This window comes from Osmia bicornis, chromosome 2, assembly GCF_907164935.1.
Source record: "Osmia bicornis bicornis chromosome 2, iOsmBic2.1, whole genome shotgun sequence".
Taxonomy (NCBI): Eukaryota; Metazoa; Arthropoda; class Insecta; order Hymenoptera; family Megachilidae; genus Osmia; species Osmia bicornis.
Genome location: NC_060217.1, coordinates 4,083,649 through 4,110,663, shown reverse-complemented (window position 1 = coordinate 4,110,663; position 27,015 = coordinate 4,083,649). Strand labels below are relative to the sequence as shown.

Sequence of the window (27,015 nt, the reverse complement as noted above, 5' to 3'; positions counted from 1 at the left end):
TAGGTGTATCTTCATCGAGCCACCGCCACGCGATCCCAAAAATTTTTCATGCAAGGTATACACAATTAATACGTATGGATTTGATTTGATGTCTTCGATTTTTCATACGAGAAATATTTGACAAGAAAGTGGTTTACGGTGGACGAATTTCCAATTGAGTGCTGGTAACGACCGTGTTAAACGCGAACGCGATGGACCAAGAAGCGGTAAAGTGCAATAAGACCGAAGGAGACAGTAATAAATAATATCTGAGGGAAGAACTAGACGAAGGACAGTGTATAATGAGTGGTCGGGTGTCACCGTGCAGTGACAGCTTCCTAGATTGCAGCTATTTCACTCGAGCGGAATGTTGATTGCACTTGGATACTTGGCGCTAACGTGTCTGCCTGTCTCTCGATGGTCATCGATGCGTCGAGACTGACACAGCTAATTTAACCTCATTAAACGTTTACCGTCCAATAGAAAGAGGAAAAGAAATCACCGAACTCGTTATTCGTTTTCAAAATAAAATCAACACACTTTCCTTACCCGACGAATATATCGAGACTTTAATGTTTCTTCGCTCGTTGACTAGATATTTATTAATCGATACGAGGGCAAATCAGAGAATTAATTGGAAGAGTAATCAGCTGCGTCTGCGAGGCTAACGAAGCTCGAAAAGCCGAGTTCCTGCGGTTTAATCCACTTTCGCGATTAATCAACGATCACGCGTCCCGACGTTTCAGGTCAACTATAAATTGCTTCGATTACCTTCGATACCTTTGCTCTCAGCTTTTTCGCATCGGACACTCTTGATAAGTAGTAAGGTTCTTTCCTCGGATTATGAGCGGCGTGTCATAATTATTTAATAAATTTATGTAACCCGTTGCCAAGCAAATCAGAGTAAATTCAAAAGAGACTTACCTTCTGTAGTCGGTTTTGCAGAGGATCATTCCGCTCCTCGTGTAGCAAGAATGACCGATTTCCGCCAATGCTGCGCTGCAATAGGAGCACTTTAGGCATCCGTTGTGCCAATACCGATCCATCGCGAACAACAGCCATCTCTCGACTATTTGGCCTCCGCAGCCGGCACACTGTTGGATCCCCGTCGGTCCGCTCGGGCCACCTTCTTGCTGTAACAGGTAAACAAACATTTGTTTCATGCCTGAAATCTCAAACGGTGTCTGTCTATGATTTCCTTTGGTAATAAACTAAGCAAAACCGTACCAAAGCGAGTACAATTACACGGTTAATGCGCGTACAACCGTACCATCATCAATTCCATGAAATGGTGCGTTCGCGTGCTTCTAATCGCGATTCGTCGCAGTCAAACGGAAGATACACTGCGGAAAACAGAACAAGAATCGACATTGCCGTTCGATTACGCAACGGAAAGATTTCCGTATAATAACACACCGCAATGGAAGGATTCGCGGTACTCCTATTAACGGAAACCAAAAGAACGAAAGACATAATCATTCCTGTAATTAATACGAAATCGAAAGTCATTAACTGACGATAAATCATCGTGGAGCATCGAGCAAGCAATCTCGGCGAACGCTTAATCGCGATTATGTAAACGATGGTAAGCGTGAATAATCGCGGTCGACGTCGTTGATTATTAAAATATACGACTGTCCGGTAAATAAATGCTGTGGAGTAAAATTTGTCGTTTGTGACGCAAAAACGCGTTCAATCGTGGCCATAAATTTTGTTACAAGATTCATCGTCTTTTTTACAATTTAACACTTTAGATTCTTACTGATTTGAAAAATATAAATTAAATGTTTCGATTCGAAACGAAAAGGGGTATGGTAAGACACGTGTGAGATAATTATTAATGATACGTGTATATTTCAGTTTAAGAGACGAAGTAAAAAAATGTTAAACTAATAGCAAAACAATTTTCCAGACCGTGCAACCGTGACTTTTGCACTTGCCGGACAACATCGATCACCGTATGAATAAATTAGAAGTTAGCTTTGATCAACATCTACGCTTGGAACATTTCATTCAATTTATTGGAGCTCAGGAAACCGTGTCCAAACAATATTAATATTCACACTGTAGAAACTAGAAAGTGTAAAGATTTAACTCTCAAAATATATAATTATAATTAACACTCTGACTCTTGGAATTTTCACTTCCTTTTTACTGGCTATTTCAACGCGTTAAGAATCACAGGCTGAACAAATTCTTCTTTAACAAATCTTATATTCTATAGCAAGTTTCGCCACTAAAAGAACTTCAGTTTCGAAAGGACTCCTTTGCATTTGAAAACAGTTGCCGAAACGTGCGTTAAACTCGATCGTTCCGAGTCTCTAGGCCGCATTCCACCACTTCCTGCAACCTGTTCTGCTAACAGAGCTGTTTCGGAGCAGGTCGATCTTTGAGCCTCGAGATCGGCGCACGCGTTCGTAAAAAGCCCTGAAAGTAACGAGTTTCGAGCTCAGAAACCATTGTTGATTCGCTGTAACAATTTCTATGATAATACAGCGAAGCAAGATGAAGAGAAGATTGAGTAAAGAAGAACTCGAAGGCGCGACTTGACGAAACTTATAAATTTATATGACCGAGACATTTATTATTACGCGTTTAAAAATCATAATGTAAAACAGCCTGGTTCGTCTTTCTTCTCTACGGATCGTCGATCGACTCCGATCTCCTGAAATGTCGTGAGACGTCAATCTGTGATTCTCATAAAAAGGAAGGTGCCGAGAAAAAGAGAGAGTTCAAGGTGGCCCGTTCGAGTAAACGCGGGAAAAAAGAGTGTCTATAGAGAGCAACGCGTGCAGTGACGGTAATTTATCGAGGAATTAGCGTCAGCCGGGAAAAATCGATTCCCTCTCGGGCGGGGAAAATCGTTTCCCTTCCACGTGTCTGCTTTTTACAAGACTTAACGACATTTCTTTCGCAATTACCGTGCAATTACAATCGTTGACTTAGTATAATCAAACGAAACTCGTGTAATTGCTCGTAGGAGGCAGTTGCTGTTACCTTGTCAACGTAGAATCGTTCGCGATTAAACGATGAAAGAGAAAAACGAATCGCCGATGAGAAATACCGGAATGAAAAACAGTGAACGTAATCAGCGTAGTTTTCAAACAAACAGGTGTACGTGTTCCAACGAACGTCTGTGTTCGTTACGCAATCGCTCGCTCATTGGAAAAATTTAATTAATCCTCTGTACGGTATACTTAATAGGAATCTTCTTTGAAAAGAAAAAAAAGCTTATTGTCTCCCTTCGAGAATTGATCGATGAATATTTATATTCGAGATGTGAAACGAAATGCAGATAACGTGAAGTCCGATCAAAGCTGATACCATTAACGCGTGGATTATATGATACAGAAATGTAATACGATAAAAATTCGTTGGGGTACAAATGTACCCGGAATCCGTTACGCGTGTTTCAGCCGCTAACAGCCATGTCTTTGAAGGGCTAAGAACGACCACGAGGTAAGGGCCGCACCGATGTTCGCGTTACAACTAATTGAACAATTTCACAGACAACACATTTACAGGACGGAAGAGCAAGTATATAAAAAGGGATTCTTACAATTTTGTCGCCGGGAAAACACTTCATCTGGTTCATCCTTGACGCGATGGCGCTGTAGTGATGCGCGTGCACCTCCATGATCGAGCACAGGCAACAGCCTCCTTGAACGGATGTGTCCGAAAAAGCGGTGGTCGACGAGAACCGTCCCTCTACGACTCAATCCTTCTCTCGCCTATTCACACGGCCAATGATATCATTCGTCCTCGAATGGAAATCTTCCAACGAACGAAGCGTTGCTCCGACTGAACCGGCCCACCTTGCACCAACCGGGACGACGCTGATCCGATCACCACTCGATCCGATCATTCAAACATACTTTAATTACAACGAATCCACGAGGAGGAACGCTTGGAAACGTGACAGACTCGCGTTGCCGTCGGCAACCAACAGGTTTGCTCTGCTGCCGAACGCTCCGAATCGAGCATCCCGCGTTCAGCAATCTGGTAGAGCACGCGATCAGGCCCCACCATGGAAAATCGACACAGTGGAAAGAACAGCACAGTAATCGCACAGATAAACAGAGACGAAGAGAAGAACACGATAAACACATAAGTTAGCGAGACTGGGATAAGAACGAACCGATCCCGACCGAAGTCAGCAGCGAACTGACTGGTCCGTGGCTGCTTTGGGCCTCTGAATGCCTCGCGAGGCCCCGGGTTCAGGTACCCCAGCCTGCCAGCCAGCCAGTCAGCCAGCCAGCCAGCCAGCCAGCCAGCCAGCAGCAATGGGTCTGGTGGGGAGAATAAAAAGGTGAGCCTAGAAAGGACCTAACTAACGTTGAAAGGGGACGGGACCCATCCATAGCTCTGTCCATGCCGGACAAGGAAACGGCTACGTGTAAAATGAACGAACGACAGAGATACGAAGAGTATTATGGAGTGAAACATGCCGCGCGACGTAGAGGGGGCGGTCGTCGAGGTAAAGGGGCAACGGGGGAGCCAGGCCTCCTCGCAGTCCCCTCCGCCCCTATTCAATTATATTTCTCCATGGTAAATGCCTATATTGTTACGTTTGTCAATGGCGAGCTAAGTGAGGGTCACGTAGATGGATAATACCTTCTGAATTTTAGCCTGCGACCCGGTTTCTGTCGCGTTCTCTCCGCCAGTTTTCGACGACCTCCCGTTAGAATTTCCGAGGGGGTCCACCACCTGTACGTTACGCCGATTTCCGAGGGGTGAAAAGTCGTTTCGGACCTTCGTTCGTTGACAGGATCATCAACGTCCTCTCGAAGGAGTATCGATACACTGACGGGAGATGGTTCAAGATTTCGGGAAGATTGTTGATGTTATGAAATTCAAGAATATTGCGCGCCTGATCTAAACGCGATTTAAATTGCCAGAGGTTATAATTCGTTGACTGTTATTAATATGAAATTAGACGGTCGCGAGGTGAGGTTACGTAATGAACGACCAACACTGGTTATTACGCGAACAATGAGCTACGTGTACGCGCTTCAGCTGCTTCCGCTTGAAAACTTTTTCTCGTGACCATCCTCGCGCGACCAGCCAGCGTAGAAAGTGCATCTTAATTGTACGAGAAGAACCGTTCGCGAGGCGTGCTTCGTAACGAGGGTGGCGGGAAAGAGGGCTACCCTAGCAGATAATTTTATTCTTACCTTAAGTGTACAATTGTTGTTGTGATTGACCGGTGGGTAAGCCGTATGGCCCGGTAAGTGTGGGTGTGGGTGGCCTGGGTGATGCGGATGATCGCTCATCATTCCAGCACCGCCGTGATGATGTCCATTGCTGCCCATACCCTGGCCAGGTTGCATGGACGCGTAAGGGGTTGCTGGGTCGATGGCAGGTCCATGAGGTGGCGAATGTGGACTTGGCAAGTCTGGGGTTGTGGTGGTACCACCGCCACCACCCCCGCCACCTCCACCGCCGGTACTGTAGCCGTGATGAGGCCCAGAATGATGGGGACTGCTCGATAGCGAGGGATGATGCGGGTAGGCTGCAGAATGGCCCGGATGGTGGGGGTTCATACCAGCGGTTAGAGCGCTCGCCAGCTTGACCGATGAGAGGGTGGGCCCGACGAGCCCACCAACAGCTTCCCACGGCGAAAAAACAAAAGCTCGTAGCCTAGCTAACTGGAAGCTTATTTGCGCTCGGTTCTTCTAGAACCGGCTCTCTTCTTCCCCTCTTTCCTGATATCTGTAACAAAAAGAAAATAAATGTTAGAAATATAAAGCTAAGAGTATTTAATTATTCCCTTCCCTTGTACAGTTGAAAATTTTTAAATTTTCATTTACCTAGCCAAAATTCAATTGTCATAATATTTTAATAAATATAACCGAGCAATAACGCGACGATCCTTTGACATCAGTTCTTAGGGGTTAATTTGATCGATCCCGTCAACTCTGATTTACTCGAAAGATCAAAGTTTGAAGTAGCTTCGCAACGGCTAAAGACGAGGAAAGAGTTCAGTCGCATTATCGATCGAACTATCTAATCGATTATCGGTGTAGCAATTCAAACAGCCTTCGAAACTTCTTTCATAAGCGCGACAGGACGAAAAATCTCGGAAAAATACAATATTTAGGCTGGGAAGCGACGGTACGGAAACTGGTCGTAAAGGCGACCGCTGCATTACGGGCCAGGACGAAACTGTGCCGGCTTGATATTAATTTCACCGGCGACCAGAGTTTCCGTGCAATTTTATTGGCCCTTAAGACGGCGCGCAACGATTTCATAATGCCGCTCGATCCCAATGAAACAGCAGTTCGTAGCAAAACGATCTGCAGGAGGTGGATGGAGATAGAAAAGAAGGGGACCTTTTACGATCGAGCAATTTGCGAAAGAGTTCGTCGGCCGAAGAAATATTTAAATTCAATCCGGATGCAACCGGCAGTAAAGCAACGTAGCTCGGCAGTGGTCCACGGGGGTGGTAAACGCCATCCCCTGTTTCTCTTCTTGTTTCCTTTGATACTTTTACCCCCTCTCCCGGATGGGTTGCTGCGATAAAGATGTACCATCCGATTGTCACTGTAACCGACGGAAAGGGGACGTTGGACAGATTGCTGTAATAAACATTTTACGAGGATCGATAGCCACCGGTTTATTTGTTTATCGAGCTTCCGCGTAATTAAGTCGAATGACAGATTGCTTGCTGTGATCAATCTTGCGCTGTGTGTTGACTATTCAAGCATACACGGTGAGTCAAAATTATTTGGTGTTGGAGATTCAAGGATGTTAGTCTTTAAAACTGAAGAGTATCGCAAAGATTCCTGGAAGAATACGTGAGAATCGATCAAAGATGAAGGAGGAGCAGTGTAAAGGAAGAGAATTTTCGATCTTCTGCGTGCCGTGTAGGCGTGACGGCATCAAAGGTCTAATTTTCCGGCCGCTAATTCGAGTCGAACAGGGCCCCTGGAAAAACAAGGATCCGGAGAAATCGATAGAAGAGATCGTCGTTTCGATCGTGGAACACGTCAGCCGGAGCTCCGCCGCCGGAAACGAAGCGGCCGTTGTGGCGACGTTGAACAAAGCCCGCTCTAATTACTCCCTTTATGATCTTTTCCGGCATCCAATCAGATTTCCTCGTTTTCCTCGCCCTCTGCTAGGTAATCTCGTTAACTCGTCCCCGCTAACACCTTCCAACGACGATTCGACACGTGATATAGTCGTTCCATGGAAGTGAACGCGTCGTCTTCCAACTCGGAACCGTGTTCTATCATAGTAAAGCTTCTACGTTTCGTGACACCAACGCATTAAAATTTCATTAGCCAGGGTGTTCTTATTTTTCATCGATACTTCATTACAAGACTGTTTCTAATTAGTAGTCCTACAGGAATTGGAAATTTAAATATCATCCACATATGTTAACACGATCCAAGGTTCACCTGTAAACCCCATAACTTATCTCACGGGATCGTAATTCGGTGAACGCCTGCAGAGGATAGAGAATTATAAGGTTTCCTTAACAAGAGTCAAACGAAACCGTTCAACAATAGACGTTTGATTGGTTATCAAACGTCTCGGGTTCCTGGCCGAGGTCCGAATCGTCGGACGAAGTGGTAACAGTGAATAGAAAGACTAATTGCATTAAGAGGAGCTGGACGACGAAGCAGAGGAGAAGGTCGCGTAAAAGTCGATGTCCGACTGGTGAAATGCAAATGCACGAGGAAATTTCGTCAAGCGACCGGCGAAACACCGGGCTCCTCTCTCGGGCATTAGAATTCATAAAACGAGCTGACCTGTCCCTTCGTTAAGGGCCGTGAAACCGGCGTGTGACCCGGTCGACACGCCCACCTTAATTAACAATAATCGTCCTTCCTGGTAGCTCAGCGGGTGTCGTTCGGGACACGATCGTCTCTACCTAGTCGAAACTTCTGTCTTTTTGTCCGGCTGGTAACGAGTACCTTTTCTTTTCAGGCAGTCACCTTATTTCAGCCGGTCAGGCATTAAGGACAAGAGGTATATAACGGTGCTCGCTTCCTGACCGTTTTTCGATGGAAATTCCAGGTAGATCCACCGAGAATATCCAATTTATATTGTGTTACCTACTTTGCCTGTTTGTTTTCATCCATCGATGGATTTTACCGGTTATTTCCTTCGGTTTAATCCTCGAGTCGACAGAGTTTAGATTTTTCATGCGATGTTCTGTTATAAATCTATTTGCTAATGTCAATTGCGAGTAAGTTGCTGATCGGGTAGCGAGGGAACACTTATTTTATACCGACACGTTCTTTGCAACTGGGTCGTGTTATATCTTTAAAATGGCTGAAAATAGAAAGAAACGCGAGGTAAAATTAAACGTTTGACGCTGCATGTTCTTGAATTACTTTTATGCACTTTTGCATTTCTTTTCTCTCTTAATGAAATTCGATATTTTTGAGTGGTCAAAACAAAGTTGAACATATTCTAATACAGTTATTTCAATACCTTCCAACGTAGCCCGGTTAAAATAATGAAAAAAGAACTATTATTAGGCGCAACGAGTACCGAACAAAACTTCATTTTGCACTCCGTCGTCACGTTAGCCGGTAAAGTTACCGGGTTCGCTGCAAACAGTAGAAAGTTACGCGACGAGGTCGCATTAGCAGACTTCATTGCGAATTGTGTACACGGCTTAAAGCGCGCTAACATCAGAATCAACTTAATATTATACAACGACAACATTTAATTTTCCTCAACTTTCCCATTTACCTTCCACCGCGTCCTTTTCAAACCACTATCTCTACCTGCGATTCGAAAAATCCAATCTAAATATTTAGACGTCGGCTCCATTTTCGTTCGTTACTATATCGCAAGTTCATGCATATTTTTCGATACAAAAAGAAATGATACACGAAGGGGTTAAAATGGTCCCTGGGCCTACATTACCCTTTCGAACGAAGAGAACCAGCAAATCCATGAAACGCGAAACGGAAGCCTCTGGTTACATCTATTAAAACGAATTACAAAGCAATCGAAACGGATGTGGAGAGAAAAGAGGAAGCAAAGAAAAAGAGAGTGGAAGGTGAACGACGATGCGGTCGAAGTATTTTTACCGGATTTAATTATACGGACATTTGAGGATCTCGCGGCTGTCCAGGATCGTAATATTTATCAGCCAATGTGTAACGAGGAGGAAATTAAATTCAGAACGAGACATCAAAGGAATCGCGCGTCCCATCGTGCACCACCTGCCGATTGTTCTTTCTTTCCTTTTCTTCCCGCTTTTCGCGTTACATGCAATTAAACCTTGCGCTAATTTCTCTTTTAATTGTTAGCCGTTAATTATTAATTACATGCCCGCGGCTTATCGGGCCATCTGGAAGGACGGTCTTTCAGCGGGCTAGTGTCGCTCGATGGAAATTTCGAAAGGGAACGCTTCTTTCCATTATGCATCAGGACGATCATGTTTGGAAAAAGGAAACATGAAACTAAAGACAAAGTAAAGAGGGAATACTGATGTCGCGACTTATAATGAAAAGGGTATTTCAGTATTGTAATAATATCGTAATTAGGTGACGGTGCCGATTTCAATTATAATAACTAAGTAAGTAATTCAAAGGAAGGGAAGTGTATTTTCATATGGCACATTGAAAATTCACCCATGAACCAAAAGGCAGCTACGTGGGTGGTCAAGAGGTCACACCGCATAATGGCGAGGGCGAGGAGGCGCCTGCTCTTCTTCAACCTCAATAGCGACGTCGCTGTTTCAAGACGTCTCAAGTGTTTCTTTTCCTCAGAGGGAATCTATGGCGACGCACCGGTCCTTTTTCTGAGACCTAATGCCTGTCCATCTTTACGTGAACGAATTCTTTTTTTTTTTCTTTCTCTTTCTCTCTCTCTCTCTCTTTGCTCCCATAGCCAACGACAACGAACAGACACTCGAGTTGCGTGCACATTAAATTATCGTTAAACGCGGCTAGAACGTTTCCCGCCTTAATTAGGAAACGTGTTTCCTGGGGATCAGACGGCGGTACAATCGTTACGCAGATTGTCGCAGCGTGGCGGCGCCTATTAATTGCGAAGAAAACGCGGCGCGTAAATCGCGTCTCACCGCGAACACAATACGATCGTACGTTCAATCTGTTCCAATTAGCTGCCAGGTTTGTTCATTACGTTCGACGATTATTCAGCCGGATAAAGGCGAGACACTGACTTACGTTCCATTTAACGAAGGTCAATGCGGAGCCAGTCGAGCTTGAACTCTTTACAGCTAACATTTCCTACGTACCGGAATATGCTGAATCAAACTTTTGTTTTCCTTCGTTATAGGTTGTTCCAAAAATAATACACGATGTGCTGACCCTTTCGACGTGACTCGTGCACGCGGATTGAATAATTCAGCACAGTTTACATTGGTAGAGTAAATAGTAGAGTGTATGGTATTACTTTATTATACTTTACCATGGTATTATCTTAGCTTAGTCTAGCAGGGGCTACTTAATAATACTTATAACTACATTTTCATATCAGTTTACAATATAAGTTTGTTACGCAAGATAAGATATTTTTAGTAAGCTGTATATCGCCTCGTAAAAAGTCATAACGAGTATGACTTAATGGTTTTATACTGAAACGTGAGTTACGAGTCACGAGTTTGCCTCGTTAAACGATCTCATTGTCGGCTGATTAGCAGCTTTATATTCAAACAGAACTACTTATGCTTATATAATAATATTTGCAGAAAAAATTGAGAGAAACACATTTACATCACACAGAATGATGATAAATGCAACCTTCGAAACTGTTCAATTTACATTAGTTTGAATGAAAAAGAGAAGCATCTGTTTCCTCCTTATTTCTTTTAGCCGAATCCAACATACACCCGGATATTCATTTCAATTGGACTACATCGGGCTAACTCTATACTTAAATTCAAATCGAAATTGCGTATTAGTCGTTTCGAATTGCTAAACGATAGGGGCGTACCCATTTCTCGTGTTTCAAGGAAACATTTCGAGCTAATTAAAGGCTTTAGATGCGGTCGGTTCCAGGCAACAGTCGTTCTTCTCCCAGGGATACGCTCGAGTATAGACGGAGAAACAGCGAGATCAAACGGAATATAGAAGATGGATCGAATCATTTCACCGTCCTAAATTACATTCTGTGACCGTGGAATGTTTGTCGAAACTCCATCAACCAAACAAGTACACTCCGGTCAGTGGAAAACTTTTCGACGTTACACAATTCAGAAGGGAGGATTTGTGAACGCAATCGATCGTTTCGACTCTGCTAATTATTTCTATCGAGGGAAAGCCACCTTCGAGCAACTTCAACTTTGTAACCAGCGACAAAATTCGAATGTTGTGTACTCGATCGATCGGCAATCAATCGTCAACTCCCGAGTTCAACTACGCAAATGGTTGGGAAAGGTTCGGGTCAACCGGGACCAACCGACGATCATCTCCCGAAATTCGATCAGCCGAGAGAGGCATGACAACCGAGCGATAACAAGATGATAACGAGGGAATACACCGGTAATTACCGGAATGATAACGACAAGGAGAACGACAACGACAACAGCAGCAGCAACGGCGACGACGACGACGACGGCGACGAAAACGAAGAGGAGAAGGTGAACGAGGACAACGGCGAACGACGTTATGGGACGGGTAGAGGTATCGGGGGATGAAGAGGAAGTAGAAGAGGAGAGGACGATCAGCTGCGATAGGGATAATTAACGATCGCAATTGCACGAAAATGAGGACAGGGCGAGTGCGACGACGACGATAACGAGCGGTCCAGCGATCTTATTAGCGATAAGCGACGATAACGAGGACGCCTCGTTCCATACAATAACGACGCCGTTCCGATGCTTGTAGTGGACGAAAAGAATCCCCCGTTCAAGAAGTCGCGAGGGTGAGCCTGAACTGGCTGGCTAGCTTCATCTGGTTAACGCCATGATTATTATGCCATCGTCAGATTGTCTGGAAAACGAGAACGACGAATCGGAGAATCCATGAAAATTTTATTTCTCACCCTTCTTCATAAAATTCATGAGGCGTGCATCATTATCCAGCAACGTTGCGCCCGTACGAAATAACAGAACAAGACGTTCCTCCCTGCGCTCGCATCAAAGTAAACGAGCAGCAGAAAAGTCAATCGGTGCTTTTCAACGAGCGTTTCCGCCCCCGTGAAGGCAAACACGTCGAAAAACGCCCGGAGAACGTCGAATCAACGAAAAACTCGCGGTTCATCGAACAAAGGAGGAACAGCAAATGTATCGTGAGTTGGGGGCCAGCATTGCTGCTCTTTCCCAGAAGCAAGCATCTAAATCAGAGGACGTCGCGCGACGCTCATCCAAGCGCAAGAAAATCATCCGCGGGAACAAGCGTACAAAGACGAGGGGGCTCGATCGTCAAACAAACGCGTCCACCGCGAGCAACCGATCATTTCGAAGCTGTTGCATTCAATGCATAGCCAAGCGATCGGTCCAGCTTTCTTCCTGCATCGGGATTCCTACATAATTGCATGCCAGGAACTATGCTCTCTCCTTTTCTTCTCCTCTCTTGTTCAGCCTGCGTGCACGCGGTTGTCTCGAAGGCACACGATTCCCCGAAAAGAAGGCCCGTAGAAGTGTACGCCTTTTCATTTCGAGCCTTCTCATAGGCAGTGTATACCTGTAATAGGCGAGCGAGTAACTCTTCGCCTCCTCCCTCTTACCTCGACGATGCATCTAATTACTATAATCGTCCTCGCTAATAATTAGATTATTTTCAATGTCTTCGAGCGGTGTTCCTCGCTGGTCATTATACCAGGCCGCAAGTTATCATTATATCTGCTCTGGACGATTCCTTTCGGGCCCGAACCCAGTCCGTCTCTTTCTCTTCACCGCCCACTTTCCTTCCTCTCAACCTGCTCGACAGTTTTCGTACGGTACTTTGTTATATACCCTTTTCGTTCGGGTCATTCCATTAGGTGTTTCGGTGCCTCGATGGTGTAGCCGGTGTTCCGCGGTGCGTTGGTAAACTTAAGTGTTGGTATCAAGTGTTACAGGTAACCAATTTCTTCTTCTTCTTCTTCTTCCCTCGTTTATTAATGGCATCATTTTATAGCATCATTCCACACCTCGCAAGGATTTATGAACAAGTTTTCAGTAGTATAACCAACCGTTCCCGCTGCATTCCATCAAACGTATAACTATTTCTACTTAATGCAGTCTTCCACCATCTGTGACTCCATTCATCGCTTCTGTTCAGCGATCGTTCGTTTCACAGGGAAGCTCAGACAAATCCCAGTAAAGATTATATTTTAAAATGGCGGCGCCTGTTTCGCCGAGAGGGCAGACAGGGTATTCACGTTCGCCGGGAGAAACGTTTATTACTGAAAACAAATCTTCTCGCAAGGGTGAGAAGGTCCGAGCAACGAAGGCGCTATTCCAAGATAGTAATGTTTTATTTTATTGTCGTTGGCCAGTTGCTCAGGAATGTCCGAACGATACCCCTCGGAGCGTTCGTTGCAAAAGAGCTAGGGACCAGCAGAGGCAGGTGAGGAAGAAGCAGAAGGAAGAACGAACTCTTTGCCATCATTATGGACATTCCCTCGAAACGTTTACGTACCAAGTATTTCGTTGCACACTACGAGCCGTGGAACAAAGGGCCGAAAAGGGAAACGAGAAAGCCTCGTTGAACGAGGATTATTGTCCACCTGTCTGACTAAACACCGCATTGCTGGAAAAAGGATGAACGCGGCTGGGAAACATATACCTATGCACTCCCTAATGTGTGATTTTTTTTAAATACATACATAGTACGATATAATATCTCAATTTAGATTCATTTTTCTGATCCTCAAACCTAAACCTATCTTAATCCTCTCTTGCATGAATTTTTATGACGAGTTGAAAAGAATATGTATAGCTGTTAGTCTACTTAAAAATGTGTGAGAACTCTTGATTTGCCTAGGAACCAACATGCTCAGAGTCAATATTTGAAATTTAAGTTCTCAATTCGGAACGGAATGCAATAGAGGCTTAATTTAATATTTCACGCGGAGTCCTACGTCAAAGAAAATCCTAAATTTCAGGAAAACTCATGATCCGAAATCCAACAACATCTCGAAAAAGGTAATCGTTTCAAAGGTAATCCCACGTCCCTATGCTGTCTCTTGCCCTCCCTCGCGTGCACGTACAAATACACACGCACACACAGGTGAACATGGTACATTAGCCCCACGATACGGGCGTACATTGGAACACACTCAGCCCCTTAATACGTATTTAATTAAGTATGGCCAGCGGCTGGTGGGACACGGGCGGGGTTTATGGTGGATATCAGTACGGGCCACCATAATTCTTGCGCCTCCACCAGCATCACCAGTACCAGCGCCACTTATGTACGCGTACCTACCGCGATGGAATTTCATCCTGCCGGTTACGACATAAATCTCCGGCGCATTAACGCCCTTGCAGCCCTCCTTGCACCACCCTATCCGACATTCAGTGTGGCGGCTCCTTAATACGGTCACCCGCGACCTCCACGCAACCGGCAAAAGCTGCTTATCGATGTCGTTTAACCACCTTCTTTTCGATCCCTCCTCCGCCACTCCGATTCTTCCTTAAATATTTTTCGCCCCTTGCTCGTTATTCCTCTTCTGGCCATCGCCACTTAACCTCTGACCCGGGAAACGAACATCCAGCACGTAGCAATGATAAATCGTTGGATTTAGGTAGCGGAGGATGATAAGAGCGTCGACGATCGTTACCGAGATTCCAATTTTGCTTTGGCAATTCTTTGGCGTTATCGAGTATTTATCGAGGATTTATTTCTACGCAGTTAAAGCTCGTACGATTGTTTTGGAATTTTTTAAGCTATTTCAATAATTAAATATTGTAACCAATTTTACGCGTCGAAATTGATATAACACGTAAAAATCTATTTTGATATCGACTTAAATAGATTAATTGAATGGTATAATCAGACAAGCTTATTAAAACTCTTCCGGTTGTTAAGACGATAACTTATCAGTGATAAGATACGGAATCAAATAATTCCTTGTATCAAGGTTTATTCTACTCCGAAAGATCAATTGATTTTGACCTTCGTGGAACACAGATCACACATCGAAAACTGTTTATTACTAAAAAATCATTATTTGTCCACGTTGCATAAATCAATGAGGAGGTATGGTTCGTCGCGGTCATAATTCGTTTGCGGGTAAGAAAATTGATTTTCAACGGGAAAAAAATTATGCGAGATGAGATAGGAAAGAAAGAGATAGTCGCAGAAGGAACTTGGTGCACGGTTCAAGATAAAGTGTAAAACTGTTATTTGTGTTCGAGCTCGCTGCGAAGTCTGGCAACGCGTATACGTACCGTCTGATACAGGCTTCGACCCCTGACGGCCCCCATAAATATCCAACGGTGGCAGCTTGTTACTCTCTGCGCCATACCAACTTCAAACCGACCACAACGTTCAATATCCCTCCACTACTTAACCGGCCACCTTCAATTGCCAAATAATCTGCCACAGAATTGCTTTCCACGCCAATCTCGCTGTGATTACACGCACGTCCGTCTTTTGTTTTCTTTCGAAAGAGTTGAAACGCGTTTAACCCCTATTCGAACAGACGATTTCCTCATTATTCAAGTACCATTTCACCGAATTGATAACTGCCGATGTCGCGAAACGCTCCCGAACCTAAATTCTTCCGATCATCCCTCTCGGAAGTAACAAAGGATTAAGATGTTTAATAAGAAAACATTTAATCCGCAACCGGTCCGCAGTGCGCAATGTACCGGGAAATTACATCGTAATTTCCGTAGACGGGGATGGAAGAGGGTGACTGAGAGGGAGGAGGTGGTAAGGGTGAAAGCGAGGAGGGTGATAGGAGAGGCAAAGGGGAGGTAGGAGCCTAATTGGTCGAAATTAGCAAGTTTAGTCATTAGTGGAGTTTCCGGCGGTGGCGGTGGGTCCACTTGACTCCACTTCCTGGGAAAGGAAGGACGGAAGGAAGGTGTGTACACCTACCGTGGGTTACGCGGTGCCTGGATACGCTTCTCCACCTGTATCTGTGTACGTTCATGCGCCACTCTCCCTATATAAATGTACATATATACGTACGAGGTAAACGTACAGGTATAGGTGACACAAGGAAGTTTGCACGCGCGTTGGAGAACCGGCGGGCGAACGAGCGAGCACGAGCCAGGATACGTCACGAAGCACTTCGTGACCGCAAATAACTGTTTCCATTGGAATCCTGCGGTTTTACACCTTACCACCGCCGCGATATCAACGCCTTCACGCGTCGTATGTATTTAAACCGTAATACCGCAGTTTCGCCTCGAGTGGGTCACCCAATGTGGACTCTTCCTTTTATTTTTCAGAGGGTTGTTCAAACGGGCAAAAGTTTCCGACGACATTGGAATTTTGCTATTTATTTCCGGCGGTGTCGAACTACACGGCCTGGTCCTATATGTATAAAAGCATTCATCACCAGCAAGTTCGCGTCTTCTAAGTCGATTAACCCCTTCCCGTACTTTAAAGAGTCTGATTCGTGATATCACGAGTCTCGCGAACAGACTCGTGAGCTCAACAGTAGTAACGCGTAAAAATGCCTATGTATATCAGATATCAAAGGTCTTTACATTTCGGCACGTATTGCGACTGTTCTCGAGCGTCTTGTCTGTTTAGCGCGCGTTGACGACTACTGCTTGGGCCCGAGTTTCGTCGAGCTAAATGGCACAGGAAGGGGTTAATATACACAACGAAGCTATTCGATCAACTTAGAAAGGACGACTAATGCTCTGGTCGTATTTAGATTACGTTATCCCGGTCCAGTGGGTCAGGATGGAAACGAACGTGTCCCCGATTCATCGTATTTACCGTGGAAACTCTTAACCAACTTTTGGACCGGTGCCCACATTGATGAGAACCTTTTACAATAACAGACAGTACCTTAACTACCTCTTCCATCCAAGCTGGATATGTTCAAAAAGCTGCCACTGGCACAATGTCGACAGCATATTCGATATCGCGACATCTACTATTTCCTAAATAAACCAATATTCCGAAATCCATTACGCTAAGACAATCAGTGCCTAAGAAAAGGATTTTCCCAGAGACTCTCGCAGCCAGCCCCGAGGTAACGAGCAACTTTTTCGCTTGCCAATCCCGAGCAGCGTTTAGATCGATGCTTAATTCCCTCGTGACCCCATTGTCCGCGTAACACGCACCCCCTCCGAATCAACAATACGTTTTCGTTCGCGTACATTCTCTTCTTTGTGCACGCGTGTAAGTACGCGTATCCGCACGCGAACACCAGCGGCGACCGGCATCAGCTGCCGTACGAGCGCCCTTAATTATTCTATTAAACAGGCCGCGGACTTATTGTAACGCGTGTTTGCGCGCGTGTGCGTGCACGAACGAGAGGGGTGGCAGGGTAAGTAGAGCCACTGAATGGAACCATAAATTTATTGTACCGAAGAGAAGATCGCTAGGGGGCCGAGGAAAAGCTGTTTGCCACGATTGTATGCGAGTTGCGGTACTGTGCGTTCGAACGGAACGTTGAATCAATTCGTTCTGATGCTCTTTTTCCTTTCTACTCTTTTCTAATCTTCCTACGGAGAACCTAGTGTGCAGTCTAAGGGACGCTGATCAATTTAAACGGTCAACTGCGATTAATCCCTCACCCCTTGTGTTTACTCTAGTCTTGCTCGAATGATATACTTGACATGTTTTTAGAAACGACGATATTCTACAGGCAGGTGCAAAGATTAGCCGCGTTCGATGACGGAATAAATCGATTTTTGCGCATATAGCGATATTTTTGCAAGCGGTTTTACGGGCCTCGTAAAGCGACGTTATGCGTAATTCGAGCGCGTTGCCGGAATTGATCCAATTGGGGCTGGCCAATTCGAACCGGTCCAATTTACCGAGGGGAGCGCCATATCACAGATTTCTTATCGTGGCTGTTCGAAAACGGAATTATTGCAAATGGCACCGAATAAACGCGAGGCCAATTTATATGATATCAGCAACATAATGACATTGAATTCAATTAGGAAATTAACTTTTTATTGCCTACTTAATAAATAAATAAATAACTATTTCCAAAAGATCAGAAACCTTCTTACGTAGGAGGTAACAAAGATTGGCACGTAGAGCATCGTTTTACGGTGGCGTTTCGAGTGGCGCCGCAGAATCGCAGTGCAATTTTCTTTTCGCGAGAGTATCCGCATCACGAGAGCGGAGGGATGAAGGAGAGGAAAGGGCAGCAAAGTACCGAGCGTTCACAGCGGCCACGTGATTGGTCGTAAACGCCAAAAATATGCGTCGATTGGCCGACCGTCCGGCTAGCTTTATGGTAGAGCACGGCAATACCGGCCAGGTTTTATGGTTAATTTTTGCAATTTTGTAATTGCCTCGAGCCCCCGTCGGGTAACCCGTGGAACGTTCACCCTCCGTCCTTTTCCGCTCCTTTGTTCTCGTATCGCTCCTCCTCGAGCCACGTTTTCCATCCGGTTATCCTTCTTTCTCCGACACCTGTTCCAAGCGACGAGATGCACCCTTCCCGTTGTGTTCCGCTCGTTCCCAGCTACGGATAATATTCGAGCTCCACGAGAACGGGCATCGGTTCGCGATAAATTATTGTGCGGTGCGCGCGAGCACGCCTGGTATCGGCCTGCCCGGCACTGCGAGCGTTAACGCTTCCACCCAAGTAATTATAGCGAGTCAACGCGCGACGCAACACGTGGCTGCTGATTATCGAAAACGTTGGGCCGCTTGGCTCGCCATGTTGATGCGATTGCGTTTCAAGCGTCGCAATTTCTCGTGGATGGAAAACTAATCGTTTAGAAAGAAAAGAAATAGGGGAAATTAAATAGAATAGGCCCGTGACACATCCCATCGACGCTCGATAATTCCTCGCCTCTATTAACAGCGATAACAGCGGACGATCATTTGCACGCTTCGGTCTAAAAACTGGGTTAGATGGGACGATTGTCGAGTGTGTACAAGAGACCACCCCACCGACTGTATAAACTGAATTTACTGTAGTTACATTGTACATATGTTGTTTAGTTGTTCTGTCGTTCTATTTCCCACACCTGTGTGCCTCGTGTTTACTCGAAAAGTAGAAAGCGTAAACCTATAACCACATGGCTCCTTGATGCGTTAAGCGTGTTCAACTTTTAGATTTCAATTGATTTTAGAATTTCGAGTTTGAACCTAGCAGCATCGTGTACAATAATATGAGAAATGAGATAGAGGTACTAAATCGGAAAAAGCACTAAAATCGTCCATCATGGAAGCAGCTCAGCCGTCAAACGTGGACGGCTGATTAGGAACGATCACGGTAGGAGCGGGTCTTTTTAGAAATTCCATCGAGATTCACCAGGTGTGTAGCCAATTTTGCCGGTGCGCCAGTAAAGTAATGATTTCAATTTCGCGAGATCGCTACCCCCGTTACCAGCTACCAAGGCTTTCACCCCCTCCCGCCCCGCCGCAAGCAGTCTTTCCTCCCTTCGTTCTCTCTCTCTCTCACACATACCACCCTTACGCTCTACCCGTTCCCGTTCGAGGATTCGGATTAAGCGACTAAGGAAATTCAATATCAGTGGCTGAGATGGGCACATAAAATTACTGACTGCCACTTCGCCTTAATTTGCGCAGTAAAGTTCCCCGCTACGCGGCCTCCCAATCCCCTCCATCCTCTGGGAACCCGTCTGTCCCCGAACGCCGCGTTTCCGTGTAAAACTAAGGGATTATGATTCGGTTATTGGCTTCCGGGCCGCGTTTCGCTGCGTAATTCGACGAAATTCGCCGCTGGTTCCACCACCCTCCACCCTTGATGAAATACGAAGGCTCCTATTACGACTCGAAGGAACCTGCACGCGAAACGAGGCCCACTTTTTGTCCTGTTACTTGCAGCTTTCGTGCCTTCCAGCGGCCGAACGGACTGCGACGACGACGATGCGAGCCCACGGGAAGGGTTGAAACTGCCGTTGCGAGCCGTGATAAATGAATATGCTATGGTAATTGCGATTGGGGTTGCAGTGAAGTTTTAAACGCTGCGACGTGAAATTATACACACGGACGAGGGGATGAAACGAGGGTGGGTGTGTTTAAAAAGGGGTAATCCGAGGGCTAATTCATTGCGAGCTTCGCCGTGTTTGTACTCTATTGGACATGGAGAAAACTAAAAAAATTGACACGTTAGTAGCGTAGTTTACACTGTCGAAGAATGCTTCTCTCAGGAAAGAGAAATGTTAGAAATAAACTGGGATAAAGGTTTCTCGTTGGAGTGAAGATGTTGGTGACCAGCACGGGCGAAGGTCGATTGGCAACAAAGAAACCCAAGGAATCTGGTGACAAAAGGTCGAGAGCGGGTACCGACGACAATAAAACGCGTCACAGCTCGTCGTCGGAAACGATGCCTCACCGGCGGTAATTTACAAACTTAATGACGGTGCCGCAAACGCGAGTTACCCGGAAAATCCGTCCATAAATTCGAATTTATAACCGAACAACCCCTAAAACGGTGCACGCAAGGCCGACCACGTGCAAAGCAGAAGCCATCCTCGAACCAGAAGAACTTTCAGACCACAGAGGCTGAGAAGCACGCGTCTTCGACGTGTATTCGCGAGATACGAGACAGAGGGGTTACTTTTGCCCACCACCTTACTATCCAGCTCGAGGCATGTGTCACTGCTATCAGTTTATCAGATGCTGAGGGCGACTGCGACAGCTGTTACCCAGAGGTATGGTAATTTTACGGAAAGGAAGTGGAGCAGGGAACAGGGGGTGGAAATTGGGGTGAAAGAGGAGAAACACAAGAAGGAGAAACAGGATGGAGGAAAAAAAGAGAAGGGTAGGAGGAGCAATATCTGTCAAACACATATTTTTTCAGATTTATCACGGTCTCGTTCGTGGACCAGACCCAATTTAATTTCTTCGCTACAGCCCACGGTGAACACCCCCCAGTTTCGATCCGTGGTCTCGTTTCATCGTGATCCAAAGCCACTCAGTGAATTCAGATTATTCGATCGTGAAATAAATCTAAAGCTCCCCATGTAATCAACCCTTGTACGATAGTAATATCATTCTTTCGGTATCGAGCCATCCCATAAGTAATTCCATAAGGAATTAAAAATTTCAACTTATGGCAAGACGACAAAGACATATGCAGGCACAAGAATAAAATCGTGTGCACGTGTACGAGTAGGGGTAAAATCAGAGGGCAAGTAAGAAATGAATCGACTCTCAGACCACATTGGATTCTTACAACTGACTTTCCTTTCTCTCAAACGCAGCCGAAACCAATTACCAGAGTTCCCCTGTTATAATAACCAGCGACATACTAATTGCATCCGCGTACAATGTACACGCTAATTGCAAATCCCCTCTAACGATGCTCGAGCGAATTCACGTGATCACCCCCCCCGGGCAAAAAAAAGTCGTCATCCGACTCGATGTTACCCTCGCTGTTGTAGGACGACGGAGTGAACAGGATCCTTAACGTGCCTTCATCGAATTAATTTGCCCAGCGACGACAAAGGACCGAAGTCCTTAAAGACCGAGGACTTCCTCCCTTCTCTTTAACCCGCAGCCACCCCTTCCCTAACCAATGTTTCTCTTTTCCTGCATTCCGAGCTCTCCCCCTTTTCATTCCTTCACTATTTCACCCCTCTTTTTTCTTTCTCCCTGTGGCTTAATACAATTCTCTATCCCTCTCTCTCTTTACTAGTATTATACAGGGTGTATCATAATATGTAAACACCACTGGCACCGAATCGTTTCGTTCGCAAAGGGTTGAGAAGTTGGTACATGATTCACTAGTTCACCCTTGAAGGGGATGATGGTTAGGTCAATCGTGATCTAGACTTACCAAATAAATTACGCTACTTTAATCAATCACGCATCGCATATAATATCTCATAATATAATACACCCTGTATATCTTCGCTTCAAATGTCTCTTTCTCCCTCTTTTTTTCTCGTCTCACATCTGCCACCACGGGAATAATGAAACGAGAGTCGAACTCTTTTCAGTGGATGCAATCCGGCATGACGTTGCTCCTCGATCGCTCGTAGCTTTCAACGTTTGCAGCTTCTCGACTTACACGGCACACTTTTTTACTCGAAATTTGAATATTCAAACGTCGTCCGTTTAACCCTTTGGATACGGTAGAGCGGTACACGTAAACTAGTAAACGAAGAAACGAATAACCAGAGGAAATTTAAAATGATAAAAAGAGAAGGAAAGAGGGACGAGAATAGAGGAAGTAGAGGAAATTGAGGGGGTAAGAGGAAAGCAAGCTAGAATGCGTGCACATCGAGGGTGCATCCTGCGGTGTTCGTTTACGAAACAGGAAATAATAGCGCATTAGCAACGACAGCTGCGATATTATCCTGGATTGAAGTGTTATTCAAGAGTCCATGGAAAATTAGAGGGAGCACTGGGGTAGGGGATACATCTTCATGGGGTGGGAAAGCTCGACGATGATTGCATCGCTTCGTTTCGGTGGAAATGAAGTCAATCGTGTCTATTTGTCATCGCTCTAGGAAGCGCAATAACGTACGCGTTATATAAAGAGAAGGATGCTTTCAATTAAGTAAAGTACTATTCCCCCAATCGTTTTGATTATATAAATTGTGTCGTATTTTTGGCTAAAAGTCATTATTCCTTCTCTTAAATTAGTTCAGTTTTGCAACTGTATGTAACGAGAACGAAAATAAACTACGAAATAAATTTATGAAGTGTATCACCATAAATCTGGCCAAATGAAGAGCACGAAGCCACGAGTCTGGAAAATAGTACGATCTTACGTCAGGCTGCTTAATGGTTAATAATTATCCGGTGTAGCCTCGAGAGTAACGTAACGATGTTTATCTTTAAACCCATTCCACTTCGAACTTCTATTACTAAATAAAAGATCCTTTCACCTCGATAACGGCCTCTGGCAGGCGTTCACGTTCGCTCGTGTGCTCGCCTATGAAATTATCCGGTGTATCCGTAAATCCCCCGATTCCTACGATTCGACGTCGTTAATGAGTAATTAGTGCTCGAACGGCAATTAACGAGTAGAGAGGCAAACCTGGCTGGCAGGCAAGGAGGAGAAAAATATTTCAAAAAAAAAAAAAAAGAAGAAGGGAAATAAAAAAATGCGAGAAAAACGAATCGGCCGAAGGCTACGTCACACGGCAACGAGAACGAAGGAGAAAAAGAAAGAGAGAATTCGCGAGAAGCAGCCATCGAAACGTGGAGTGCACAATACAAGCTGGTCTCTGTGTGCGTCGTAATTAGTTGGAATCGACGAATTAAAAAAAAAGAAAAAGAAAAAAGAACAAAAAATAGAACGAGAAGGAAAAACGAGAAAACGAAAAGCAAGAAAGAGAAAAAGTCCGAACTCTGTGCGTTCTTGTTTATACGTGGAAAACTCACTGGTCTTGGACGTGCACGGCGCGGCGCGGCGGCCAGTTACATCGGCCAAAATTTTAATTAATCCGGAGAGCTTATTAGTTTGAGTACCGACAAGGACCGAGCAGGGGCCGAGAACAATTTCCAAGTTGAACGAGCTGCAACGAGGGAGGGATGAAAAGGGGCTTCGTTTCTCCTACAGTTTGTACAATTGGCGGGGAACAGGGGCAGGGAAACGATGAAAAAAGACCTTTCTGTTAATAAAATAAACTTTCTATAGTTTCATTCAATTCGGTAACTTTTGCAATTCCTTTAACCATTTCCCTTCTAAGGACGACTATCGTTCACCCCTGTCTTTCTATGATTAATAAGCAGACCATTCATTTATTCGAGGACAAATTCTTGGACCGAGCTGCTGTAAACGTTTTGTCATACGGTCGACAACATCGTTGATATTCAGTGAAACAATCGTGTTTCGTATTACAGCAGTTCGGGAGGATAAAAGGAAATATTAATAGAGTTTATACTGGTAGCATTTATTGATCGTGGACGGCATAGCAGGTCCACCACATGTGCTCCCTCGCGTATGGTTTGCTATTGCTGTCTGTAACTTCGATGTTATTATGTATGGTATTACCGGCGAGTGAAACCTGACGAACCTGAATTCAACCATGTTAACGAAACTGTTATAATGCATCCGTTCGAAAGTGGTAGCTTTTAATTTAACATTTTTCTTTGGTTAAATGTATGCCATACTTCAGGACCTCCCAAGCACAGATAATTTGCAGTATTCCGATTTAAATCTGATTTGTAGCTACTTAAAAACTTGTACCGGGTTTAATTGCCAATTTTCTTGCGCGTAAAGATAAAATAATTACCGTTTTAATGTTTAATAAATTCAAGAGAATTCTAAATAGCATTAGTATGATATTAAATTTTCTTTTAATTATTCAATTCGCGGCGCTGCTCGCCAGTGATCCCCACGGTAGTCGGGCGCGTTAATTTCCCAAGGATAGCAAGTGGAAAGCATAAATTTAAAATACAATCGATCGTATCCTGAATAATTGCAATTATAGCAGGCTGTATTACACTCGTCCGTTTTCACTACACCAATCAGTATGTTAATATTAATTTAGCGCACCTTGTACAAGATAAATCATAAGCAATAAAGAGTTGCCTAGAAAATTTACAAAATAATGTGTTATTTATTTACCCTATTCCCGCAATTAAGAAATATTCAATTTCAATTGTTCAACCTAAATGAAAAATATCCGCACTCACTGAATCCAGTTCGGGAAATTGCGAAAACGTTTGAAAAAAAAAGAGAAAAAGGAGAAGGTAAGTGTAAACCATTTCCTCCCTTCAATCTTCAGACACGTTTTCCGGCAGAATCGAAATGCAAATCGAATGGCCGGGCGAAAAAAGCGGATTTCACCGCGTCAAGCGAAGTCCATCGTGACGAAAAGCGGACTCTCAGGATACGAAGTCCAGCCTTAAAGGATAACCAAGGATCTTCTGGATGACGAAAGACAAGCAACGAAGGAAACTAGCCATCGAGTCTGCTCGACGATTAACGTGCGTCACATTCGTCAAATCGTGCCCAGAGCCATCGGTTGATACGTGTAACGAGCTAATTAACTTAATTTATCGCCGTTTGACGGAGATCCAATCGCAGATGCGCGGCACGTTAATTGTACGTCCATTAGCTGCCGATACGATCGTATGTACCGTGGCCCGTACTCTCTAACGATCGCTTTACAGCTCGTTTCACCGATCCCTCCGACTCGTTCGATACTCTAGCAACTAGGATTTTTGATTTTTCGATCGTTTCTCCGCTCTACGATGCAGTCAGAACATCCTGGAAAATCTTCCTTACCTAACTCGGTACGATCTACGGGGCCCCTTAACGGTATGTCTAATGTTTCGACATAAACTTCGAGCTAATTTGCAGTCAAAGAAAGGAAAGATGTTTCTACTACGCGAAATAATTTCTTCGAACTACTTTGCAAAGGTCAGATCGAAATAGATTCAAGCATTTAGTGTAACACTCGCTTGCTCGGATAGTAGTCGCGATTAAATCTAAAGTCTGCGACAACTAACCGAGCATTACTATACTGGAAATTCTGAGAAAAGCGTAGTTGAAGGGAAGAGACAGGTCGAAGTAGTAGGTAACGTGGACTAGTTGAAGCAAGAGCAGGAGAAGGGTAAAGAGGATGAGGAGCCGGAGGATGAGGAAAAGCAGGCGGAGGGAATGGAGAGGAATGGTACGAAGAGACACCCGCAATTTCGTGATTGCTTTTCAGACGACACTTTGTACACCCATGGACAGTACCAACCAACTCATTACGGTAATGACACGTGTGCATCAATTCGCATTAATATTCTAATGGACGTGAGGGAGTGAGAGTGGTTCAGTGCGAGAGAGTGGGGTACACAGACACCCGAAAGGGTAGGGAAAACCAGTTGGTTAGGGTAGGGATAGAGGGAACACAGAGAGATGGAGTCGCGTGGGAGTTGGGAAACGATCAGGTGGGGGTTGCTGAAGTGCGGAGAAGGGAAAAAGCCCTAGAAAGGAGGCAACGAGATGAAGGGAGACGGTAAGCTATCTTGCGCATAATGCCAATTAATTAATGGATACTGTGCCCGTGCTTCGGCTCGATATTATGTAACTGGTGCCTAGGACGGCTGTTATCGATTTACGGTTTCGTCGTAAGTCTCCCGCTTGCCCGTACCTGCTCGTTAGAAGCGTACGCGTACCGTGTCCCGTTCAGGGTTCTCTTTTCTGCGGCGAACCAATGGGTCTTTTTAACCATCATGTTGATAATTAGGTAGCTGGGTGGTACCCATTTTCACGTGGATGTTAAAAAATTTCTATAAAAATTCTATACAAAGTAGACAATTTTCATTCGGGGTACACCGCAGCGAAAGGGTTAATCATTAGACGAAATGGAAAGGAAAAAATGGAGAAGCATATTTGAAGCATTATCACGAGCGGCTTGAGAGCAGGCAAGATTAATGCGTGCGGGCAAACCGAGGCAGTCCATCAGCCACTAATGCAACGAGAATCTCGTTCGAACGTTAACGAAGTTAACACGCGGTGGTCAGAGTCTCACGCAAAACGCACGTCATCGGCCATAATGACCGATTACGCGGGACGAGTGTCATCCTCATAGCCGGGCAACCGTGACGATGGCGTCGCGGCGTTACGCGTCTAAACCACGCGCGCGGATCATTATTGAATTATGCGCGATGCCCGTAATCGAATCATCATTATGACCAGTTAACGAGCCGGACCGGACATAGGGTCCACCCATGCCCGTCAACCGAAGAAAGAACCGTTTTAAACCGACCCACGAAGCCCGTTTTCCCACCTGACATACGTGTGACATGTTCATACCTCGAGGTTTATTATTAGAAATTTTCAATTTAACGCGAACTCAAATACCGTCAAGTTTAAATTACTAATGAAACAGCTTATTTTCATTTCGAAATTAATTATACCAATAGGATGAGCTCCATATCAAATACGACGTGATGATTCTGTGATAGACGCGTTTCAAATTGATTTTGATTTACCTTACGCTTTCACCGGTAAGTAGTTTCATCGAGTTTTGAAATACTTGGCGCACGGACCAAAACGTGTTCCATCAGATTTCGATATCGCTCGAAAACGCGGTAAAACGTA

At 44.8% G+C, this 27,015-nt stretch overlaps 1 protein-coding gene across 2 annotated transcripts in view; it reads right to left on the bottom strand.

The window, feature by feature from the left end:
* LOC114878902 (LIM/homeobox protein Lhx9) overlaps positions 1 to 27,015 on the bottom strand; it is a 178,265-nt gene that overhangs the window by 43,752 nt on the left and 107,498 nt on the right. For both annotated transcript variants that reach the window (XM_029193188.2, XM_046289547.1), the window contains 2 exons: positions 5,154 to 5,691; positions 904 to 1,112 (listed from right to left, as the gene is read on the bottom strand). In XM_029193188.2, coding sequence (XP_029049021.1) covers positions 904 to 1,112; positions 5,154 to 5,522 — 578 coding nt within the window. In that variant the 5' untranslated portion in view covers positions 5,523 to 5,691. The remainder of the gene's footprint in view (positions 1 to 903; positions 1,113 to 5,153; positions 5,692 to 27,015) is intronic.